Here is a 10693-nt window from a genome sequence, read left to right as displayed (position 1 = left end):
ATACGCCAATTAGCACAAATGGTAAGTTCCGACAGTGCCTACAAGTGTGCCTACTGGCCGGTAGATGGCAATACCGGTTTCATATGTATACACCTGGTATTTGGTAAAAATTTCAACTCTTTTGTAGAAATTTGGTTTTCTATTCTATTGAAAATTAATTATTTTGGGGCAAATTTAACTGTTTTACTTTCATACGGAAAATGTTTCTTTTTTAATTTAAAAATTCAACTATTCCATTAAAAAATTATTTCATTTTTTTTAATTTCTTCTTTTTTGATAGAAAAATGAATATCTGGTTAAAAATTTATATTTTTTGTTGAAAATTCGTATGTTTCAGTAGAAAGTTATTCTTCTCTGGATAACATTAAAGTTTCCCTAAACACTCCTGAAACATTTCAATGTAATCTTCGAAAAATTGCAAAAAATGTTCCAGGAAAGTTCCTAGAAGTAGCCGAATATCCGCGCGTCAAGGAAAGTTCCCAAGGAAGGTTCCGAGAATTTTCGTGAGAAATTTAATTTATTTAATTAATTAAATAAAGATGATGCGAAAATTTTCACAAACATTCTCCAAACCTTTCTTGGGAACCATGCTTTATACATTTGTAATGGAATCTTTTTTCTTTACTCACAGAAAAATCTTTTAGGGCGGACAATTCAACTCTTCAACATTCGCCTTTTTTACTTGAAAATTGATCTCTTTGGGTTAAAAATTTACTTATTTAGTTGTTAATGAATCACTAAATGCAAATTTTCAAAAAAAGAACTTTACGTAATTTATGTAAGGCCGCTTAAAGCTATTACGTACATAATTGTAGTTTTTCCAGCACCATTTCTCCCCAAAAGACTTGTCACTTCACCTTCACAAAGCTTCAATGTGAAATCGTCCACAGCGGCACGAAAGCCCTGTTCAGTTTGATAGACTTTACGAACTCCTTCGAAACTTACGCCAACCTGCATCTCGTTCACTGTCAAACTGCTCGAGTCCGTCTCTTCATCTAGATTTCAAGAAAGATTCACTTAAAGGATCATGAACTTTCGTCAGTGTCTTATTGGCATTTTATAAGCAAAGTAGATTTTAAAAATTTCGATATATTTTTCAGTTCCATGAACTTTAAGTAAAGAAAATAAAAAAACAATGGTACTTTGTTTTAAGACCAAGAGTTGTCAGTTTTGTGTTATTTTCATAGAGTGATCTTGAATTTTTTAGGCTTAATTAATTTCTTTTTAACTAAAAACAACTTATATAAAAAAAAATTGTTTCATAGTCATCTACAATGCATTTTGCACAAACCTGTATTGGATACCTCAGCTAACTCTGCACAGATTTGCATCAAGCCTTTTTGAAATTCATTAAACAAATCGCAAAAAAACAAATTCTGCTACTGTCTGTCCAAAAAATATAGGCACCTCGATTTTTGTACAGATTTTCATGAAAATCTCAGCAGAAAAAAATTCTAAAAATATAAGGTAATATGCGCACCATAATCATATTATTATTTCCGAATACTCAACTTTGAATAGCTCTAAGTCACTAAAAATAAATTATGAATATTTGAAAAAATATATGGCTTCGCTGATCTTTCGCGTGCAAAATGATAAAATTTAGAGCCAGAAATAATCATTTGTTAATAAGTTGTTAACAAAAACGCAGGAAGGTGTCATCTCCGAAACTAAGAAACGTACAGAGATGATTCTTGAAGCAAATTATACATTTTTGGCTTTTGACAGTGTTGCATGTATTTTCAACAAGCAAAAAGTTGCACTTGGATGTTTAAAAAACTATTTTCTTCTGGGAAAAATAAAAAAGACTTAACGATAATCGAGGCAATTGTAGCCCTTTTTTGCATCAGGACTTAGGAACTGTTTAAACAGTCTGAATACGAGAGGAGGTCGTATTGCACGCGTGACAGTAGCGCCCGCAAAGTGCCCTGATGAGAATGCGGTTGCCTCGATTACCATAAAGTCTTTTGTATTTTTGCAAAAAAAAATAATTTTTTAAACATCCAAGTGCAACTTTTTGCTCGTTGAAAATACATATAACACTGTCAAAAGCCAAAAATGTACAATTTTCTTCAAGAATCATCTCTGTGCGTTCCTTAGTTTCGGAGATGACACCTCCCTGCGTTTTTGTTAACAACTTATTAACAAATAATTATTTTTGGCTCTAAATTTCATCATTTTGGACAGAAAGGATCAACGAAGCCATATATTTTTTTCAGAATTTTCATAATTTATTTTCAGTGACTTAGAGCTATTCAACGTTGAGTATTCGGAAATGATAATATGATTATGGTACTATTTCACTTTTCATTCGACAGAAAATAATCGTTAATCATGTGAACATTTTGAAAATCTGTATCAATATTGGCAAAACCATCAACTGTAACATACATGTTGTCTCATATTCTTAGAATTTTTTTCTGCTGAGATTTTCTTGAAAATCTGTACAAAAATCGAGGTGCCTATATTTTTTGGACAGATAATAGTGATTATCCATTTTTCAGAAGCTGGTAGCCAACATTTTTAAATAATATTGTGTATGAAATAAAGTTATCATGGATAAATATTTACAATAAGTCAGAAGTAAAAAAGAAAACCTTTCAGGAATAACAAAAATGTTCAAGAATAGAAACAAAACAGTCTTTTTTAATTTTAGAAAAAGCTGGATAGGAATTTGGTTTCACATTCAAATAATTTTACAATTTAAAAATAATAACCTTCATAATCCGTTTAAAAAAAAGTTAAAATTGAAAGGGTTCAAAATTGAATATTTTTGAAGCAAAATTCTGAAAACTGTTTAGTTTTAATACCAATCTTCCATGAAAACAGTATTATCTTCAACAAAATGTATTATATTTTTCTTAAATGTTAGTGCCTTCACCAAAATATTATCCCATTAAAGCCCAAATTAATTTGACGTAACAAAGAAGGTGTCATATTGAAACTACAGCATGATATTGAATAATTATTTAGACATGAAATAATATTGATGAACAAGCAATGAAAGTTCATAAAAATTGAGAGATCGAAATAAAAATAATGGTTCAGAGTATGAACATTTTTTTAGAATTTAGAAATTTAACATTTTCGTTTTTGAAGGTTATTAATTGGGAACGCAATGAAATTTCTTTTTCAAAATTATCTGAAATAGAAATTCGGCCTTTCAAGTGCCTCTAACTTCACGAACTTATTCTGTATACGAAAAGAATGATTAAAATATCAAATAATTAAAATTGCAATAGCAGAAAAATTCACTTGATAAAAAGTGAAGATTATTTCTAAAACTCCGAACCATGCAGTGAGCACTGAGCACTCTCTAAATTTGAATCAGTAAAAAATGTGTCACTGAATCAAATCAATAAGAATTTTCATGGATTCAAAATGCAATCTCACTAATTCAAATATCTTGAAATGAGTCACTGAATCAAATAAGTAAGGATTTTAATTGATAAACAGTAAAATCTCACTGATTCAAATTTAAAGAGCAAGCATGAGGATGAAACCTCGATACCTTGATAAGTGCCTGAAGGATGTAGAACGTCGTTAGTGAAATAAAGGTTGTTGATGAAGGCGAGATAGTCGGACCGGCCGTAGAGGGCACGGTTGTTATCCCACCACAAACTGCGAGATCGCAATCCATGAAAACCCTTGCCTGGAAGTAGTTAACTTTGGACAAACAGTACTTACTCTCTTATACGATCTCACGATTCTTCCTTCAGTGAAAATAATGCCAAACACTTATTGTGACGTTAAGTATATTAATTAAATATTATTATCAACTGCATCTTCCACCAATCAGTGACAAAAGACAATGATCAATGAGTTTCCAATATCATTTTTGCAATCAGGACTGATTTCAAGATTATTCAACATTGATATTCAACTTCATTTTTTCTAACTAAGACTCTATCCCGATACACATTGTGCAAAACACCAGGCGAATTTAAATAATAGTCAATTCTTCACCTTGGAATAAAATCTGATTGCAAGTGTCGAAATTATTAACAGATACACATGAATAAAACGGACGTCACATGAATGATAAATGTTTGAAAATCAGATGATCATATTTCAAAGTCATTTTCTGTTACGAAATCTTTGAGGAGATGATAAATCAGAAATATGTTCACCAACATAAAGATGGATGATGCTTTGAAAGATGTTAACTACAACTATTTCTGTTAATTAAATTCTTTCCTTTACCTGAATTTGTATACCTAGTCACTAGGTAACCGATTAGGGCGTAAATGCAACCATCTATGAAAATCATTGTGAGCATCAAACCCAATGACATTGGATCACCAGGACTGGACTCTTCCCAAATTGTAGCCCAGGTCAATCCAGTACCCTGGACTTCTCTTCGTACAGCGTAGAGACATCCATATGAAAAACTGGTCGACATACTTAGGCACTAGAAGAGAATTAAAAAATTTATTACTGCTTATAGAATTTACAAATTAGAAATCTCAGCTTTCATTAATAAAAAAAGAAATTAGTTAACACTTACGATAAATAATTTGTAACCAAGACTCATACTAGCTTCCATAGCAATGACTATAATATAAGGCATGTAGGTCAACAAGAACATAACTACAGACGTCACAGCAGCCAAACTCGCTGAACTGAACAAGGTTGATATCATATAGCTAAAACAATTAATTTATATCAACAAACAATATATCATCCATTAATAATAGATGAACTCTGAATTAAAGACTTACCAGAATGCTACAATTGAAAAAATATAATCAAAAAATAAAACGAGAACCAACACCGGATCAGATTTAGGAAGGATTTTTCCAGCGATGAGTATTAAAGCGATACACGACATTACTATGGATAGTTCGATGAAGGATGTTATCCACCAGGCAAAAGTGTTCCTCCATGGTTTCAATCCCATCACACTCATAACCTGAGACAATTTTTTTTTATAAAATATATCCGAAAAAATAAAATTAATAATTAAACTTGATAGCAATAAGTACCATTGCATTTTGAGATTCTCTTTCCCAGACCATATGCCTAACAGAAGCTCCAACGCACATCATTAAGGCGAAGAAGAAACAAATAATAAGACCTTGAGATTCGTACAATGTAGACTGGAATCTATAATGAAATGCCTAGTATAAATATGAAGTCAACTAATATAATCAAAAAGATACAATTACTTTGAGTTGTCTATTTTATCACTCACGGAGCATATTTCCAGCAAGGATAAGGCATCTGTTGAGTCATTGTTATCCATTCTTGACTAGACTGAGACTTTACTTTAATAATCGCTCTATCAATGGAATCTTGAATCTGGATAAATCCTCGAGCATATCTCATATTCTCTAAGAAATCACCCTCTGGTCCAGGAAGCCAAAACTGATTCTTCAGTCTTCTAGTCGATGGAACGTAGTCAACGTCCATTCTTATTTTATACGTAACATTATAAGGCAAATCGTACTCTAAAGATCTCTTATGGCGTTCAGAATCTTCAAGAAAGACGACACCTGCCAGAAATTCTTTTGTCTCCATTAATCTTTCAGCTTCTTTTTCGAGTTCTTCTTCTGTTAAGAATCCTACATGGCGGTCCAGGAGGACACAGTCCATCAATTCGTTCAACATCCCGATCATTTTTACTAATCTGAAACAGAAATTAAGAAACAACTAGTATATCAAGCGGTAATTCAGATTTAAATAGTATATTCAAAATTAAAATTTAAATTACCGATTGTTTTTCTTTAACTGCCAAGCTACCTCACTCAAATCAAGACTCGAAAAATCGACATTAACGTTTTCCCCGCTCATGGATTTAAGGGCAACCTTCATAACGTCAGAAGATATAATGTCCTGTAGGTCCTTTAAACTATCCCCCATGTCTGTCAGACGACCGATGGAATCAAGGGTTTTTTGAAAACTATTCATTAAACCTGCGAATTTGTCCAGCTCCCAGAAACTTTGATTTGAAAGCTGCATAACTTCCTGGATTAATGTGGTGTTTGGAGAATAAAGTATACGACCTCGTAATAAAGGCTTTACATAAGACCAGATGATTTTTCCACCAGCCATACTCAAAACACTCTTATAGATGTCTCTGCAAAATTCAGCTGTAGACAGACGATTATTAAATACACAGAAAATAAATGGATTTTAGTTCAATATAAAGATTCATTAATAGAAATATAGCAACTCACTTGGTAATGAATTTAATTCTCTTTCGTTATAGTTTTTTGTATTATCCTCGATTGATTTAATCACCCTGTAAAACTGACCACCTTCTTCTACTAATGGCCTGCTACACAACATTTTACTGGCTTCTCCAAGAAACTGATCGTCTAAATTAATAATTTGGATTATTGTTAAATTTCTTACATTTCAAGGAAATGTTTTCTGCCTTGTAATTAATCAATTTATATTAAGAACTCACTGGACATCAAATCAGAAGAATTTGTACTAGCAGCAGTTAACGGTGAAGAAATACTGGATGTGAGCTTCTCCTTGAAGAATGGCACAAGTTCGGCAGCAACCCCGATATTTTCCAAAACATCTTTCCCATCAGCTTCGGTCAGATTAGCGTTCCTCAAAATATTTTTAACATTCGCTGTCATCAGCTGCAATGCAAACAATTGTTAGATCAACTTTAGAAATAATCTTTTACTATTGATAGATTAGCACAAAAAAATAAGTTATATAACAAAACATTACGTTTTTGAAGATATATTCAAAGTTGAGATTCGTGATGAGAGTGATCATCATATTTTGTGTATGTTCACTATTCAGTTCACACAAAGTAGAACTAACTTCTTCAGCCGTAACGTGGCTCTGATCAAAACTCAACATCTCACTTAGCTTATCAGGGGAACAAATTGTATCTTTCAAATCCAAGGCACGTCGTTCTTTTAAGAATACGGAAATCATATCGACTTTAGATTCACTCATAATCCTTGATGCAGCATTTGAAAGACCTGCTTGTTCAACTAAATATTTTCTGAGAACGTCCCAGTTTTTGAACATGTCTTGCACTCCATCTAAAATTAAAATATGTCTTAATTGAATTTTTGATTATTCTAAAAATAGAGGGAGTAAATGATACTGACACTTCATGTTCAAAAGTCCAAGATTCTTGAATATTTCCATCGATTCAAGCGCCTCTACCATACTTCTCAGATCTTCTCTAATCACAGGATCTCCGATAAAGGGATCAACGTCATCAAGAATTTCATTCAATCTGTTACAGAATAATCATTATAAATAAAATTTCTTAAAAGGCGACAAAACAAAATGATAAATTAAATATATTTTTATTTACCCATCAAAGAGTTTATCTATGGTTTTTCCATTTACGATACTGACAACATCATCCACAATATCCGGAACACCAAGAGCATTTGAAACATTTTCAAAATCTACTTTGCTAACCACATCAAACAAACTTCCTCCTTCCTCCATAACCGCAGATAAGTGTCTCAAAATGCTCTTTAACCACTCAAGATCCCAGCCAGCCTCTCTTCTCCAGAGTAAAAGTTTTTGGTCAATTAATTTAAAATTAATACTCTTAGCAAGCAATGCAGATACCTCATCTATGGAATCGTAAGATGAAGTTTTTGGATTGAAGAGAAGTAGTTTTTTAGACTTGTTTCTATTCAGAATTTCATAGAGAACTGTTGCATTTTGGCATCGTTTTGGAGGATGACATAGAGTACTTTCTTCTTCACCTGACAACAAATTTACATTGATTTTGGCATCTGGAAGCATATGCTTTACAGTTTCCTTATCTACGACTTGAACAACTTCAAGAAGAGGCTTCCAAATCGGTACGTATTTCTCTGCCAGGTTTGATAACTTTTTAATGTGTTGATGATTAGTTGCCGTATCCACCAAATGTACGTTTTTCTCAATTGAATCGAGAACTCCAATCATCATAGTGATATACCTTAAGAAATAGATTTTAAGTTTCGATTACATTTTTTTTAATACATTGAGAAAGTTATTTCTATTTAAAATAATTTTTTACTAACAATCCAGGTCTTGAATACGAAGGTCCACCGACAAATTTGTAAAAACATTCGTGAACTTCTTTGTGATAAGTAGCATTCTGATGATCCACAATGATATCTGCTACGTAGTGCAAAGTATTTTCTAATGTGCCCATTAAACTCTTGAGTGTTTTCTTGTTATTTAGATATTCATAGTGCTTGATCTGAAGAAATATATTCAATATAATAACGTTCGAGATAACAAAATTCTCAAAAATAAGGATAGTCATCAAATTATTCAACATCCTACCATATTGATAGTTTTGTTCCAATAAAAGTCTTTTAGCATCGTATCATGAATCTCCACCACTTTCATCTTACTCAATTTACATATTAATTTTGAATAATCTGCATGTCGTATTAGTTGAGAATTTAAAATTTCTACAAGAAGTGTGTTGCACCAGGTACAGTTACTGAAAATCAATTTGGAGAAATTAAAATTTTTCTTAAAAGATATTAGATTTGTTCTTTTGTAAAAAATATATTACAATAATACTTACTTTTTTAAAGATGTGGAATTCAAGATATTCTGCAGAACAGTGATAGACTTTTTCACGGAAGAATGAGCTAATTTTCTCAAATCTTTACTTCTGTATTTTAGAAGAAAATCTTTTAAAGTTCCTTCTTCAAATGAAGACCACCATGTCGGGATTTTAACATCGGTGAAGCCCTCTGACATACTTCGTATTAAAGTCGTTTGAAATTTGTAAATTTTTTCCATAAGGTAAGTTTTGTTATATACAGTAAAATTTTCTTGTCCTGAGTTACTTCGAATCTCGTACAAACGATTTTTCTGAAAATATATATTTCAATATGATTGAAAATTAATAAAATTTAAGATTTTAATCATAAAAATTTGATACAAAATTCATTAAATCTATCAAATGTTTTGAAATTTCAGTAATAAATTAAGATTTGATAAGATAGTAATTACCTCAGCATAAAAGTCCAACGGCAAAAAATCCTCAGCTCTAAGTTTCTCACCATTTATTATTTTTTGACACACAATTGTGATGCTCGAGAGGATTCCTTTCTTTCTTACAAAATTCGGTGGTATTAAATATCTGTCTATATCGCAAAGCTTTACTTTGCCAGAAAAAAATTGTTCAGCAAAGTCGCCAATTCTTTCGGAATTAACAAAAGTATCGACGAGAGTTATTGCGAGATTAGGCAGATCCTCAACGATTGTTAGAAGAGGTTTTATTTTTGAACCTTCGTAAATAACTCTAAGTTTTTGCCAGATATCTCCTCCGGATAAAAGTTCAAGGACTGATGTGAGAACTTGAGGTACCCTGATTGAAAAAGAAAAAAGATTTTGAAAATGCGTTAAAAATATAAAAAATGATTACAATCCTTTCTTCTACCAAAACTTGCAAGAATCCTGAAAATAAAAAAATTTCTAATCGTAAGCCTGCTAAACAGAATTATGAAATTGCAAAATTCAAGGTTTCATCAACAAAGAAAAAAAGTTCCAAAATTTTAAACTGAAAATTTTTAATTTAAAATAGATTATTCAATCTTTAAAAAATCGAAGACTTTCAGGTTTCACACTTGAATCTGAAAAATGTTGAAACCTTCAAAATTTCACAATTAAAACTGAAATAATTTAGGTTTGAATATCTTAAAACAGAATTTTTCAATTATGGAATAAAAAAGGAACTAATACCAGATGCAGAATTTTAAATTAAACAATATTTTATTTCTTTTGCAAAAAGGTTTCAAATTAAAATGTACTAAATTGTTTTGTTTCAAACTGATGAAACTTAACAAGGTATAATTTAAGGCTTTCATTTGGCATCATTTACAGTTAAATATGAAAAATAAATTGTGCAAAATATTAAGTTATCAAAATTGGAGCAATCCAAATGTTTAATGAAAGCAACCGAGGTTACATAAATTTCGAATAGTAAGATAAAAGATGGAAGAAGTTCAAATTGAAAACGAGAGACTTTCAAATTTTCTTCAAATTGTGAGGTTTCAAAACTTTAAACATCTTAATAAAACAGTCTTAAATTTGTAATATTCGAAATTGAAGAATTTAATTTTTCAAGTTGTAAGTTTTAAAATTCAAATATTTGAAATTAGGATATGGAAAATTGCAATCTGAAATTTATATTTTTAATTATTAGATAGTGTGTGAATTGAGAATTGTAAACAAATAATGTTATAACTCTAATAATTAAAGTTATTAATTTTATATTGGATTATTGAAAGCAACAAGTCCAACTGAAATCGTTAAAAATTGAACCATTGATAATTAGTAGCCTCCAAAATTTGAAAAAGTCTTTAGTCCTAAAAGTCATAGCATATACGAGGGTGGATCAAATATAAACCGGAATTTTACAAATACTTTTCTTAGCCAATCGCAAGCACTCTCACAGTGTAGGTTCTTGTAATGTAGTGTATTAGGAGTGAGTAAAACGCTTGGTGAGCTGTTTGACTATGTCAATTCGTCAGTACAGCTATGAGTGAGCAACAGGTTCCAGCGTCCGTTGCAGAACGGGTTATAATAAAGATTTTAACTAAAGAAAGCGTTTAACCGTGCGAAATTTTGACTCGATTGAAGGATGAGTATGGGGATGATACTCTGTCTAAAACTCAAGTGTTTGATTGGGTCAAAAAGTTTAAGAGTGGACGAGAAAGTGTGGAAAATGTGAGTCATAATCGACGTC

General features: G+C 31.3%; 1 protein-coding gene across 3 annotated transcripts in view; it reads right to left on the bottom strand.

The window, feature by feature from the left end:
- Positions 1-10693, bottom strand: part of LOC117177351 (ATP-binding cassette sub-family A member 12) — a 147276-nt gene that overhangs the window by 89532 nt on the left and 47051 nt on the right. For all 3 annotated transcript variants that reach the window (XM_033367980.1, XM_033367981.1, XM_033367982.1), the window contains 17 exons: positions 8956-9313; positions 8522-8814; positions 8272-8434; positions 8004-8185; positions 7295-7918; positions 7083-7213; positions 6691-7013; positions 6413-6596; positions 6180-6320; positions 5714-6092; positions 5195-5629; positions 4986-5106; positions 4722-4912; positions 4508-4646; positions 4204-4411; positions 3512-3652; positions 806-995 (listed from right to left, as the gene is read on the bottom strand). In XM_033367980.1, the coding sequence (XP_033223871.1) occupies positions 806-995; positions 3512-3652; positions 4204-4411; positions 4508-4646; positions 4722-4912; positions 4986-5106; positions 5195-5629; positions 5714-6092; positions 6180-6320; positions 6413-6596; positions 6691-7013; positions 7083-7213; positions 7295-7918; positions 8004-8185; positions 8272-8434; positions 8522-8814; positions 8956-9313 (4203 nt within the window). The remainder of the gene's footprint in view (positions 1-805; positions 996-3511; positions 3653-4203; positions 4412-4507; positions 4647-4721; positions 4913-4985; positions 5107-5194; positions 5630-5713; positions 6093-6179; positions 6321-6412; positions 6597-6690; positions 7014-7082; positions 7214-7294; positions 7919-8003; positions 8186-8271; positions 8435-8521; positions 8815-8955; positions 9314-10693) is intronic.

Source organism: Belonocnema kinseyi, chromosome 7 (assembly GCF_010883055.1).
Source record: "Belonocnema kinseyi isolate 2016_QV_RU_SX_M_011 chromosome 7, B_treatae_v1, whole genome shotgun sequence".
Taxonomy (NCBI): domain Eukaryota; kingdom Metazoa; phylum Arthropoda; class Insecta; order Hymenoptera; family Cynipidae; genus Belonocnema; species Belonocnema kinseyi.
The sequence above is the reverse complement of the archived record's forward strand: the minus strand, read 5'-3'. Positions and strand labels throughout refer to the sequence as shown.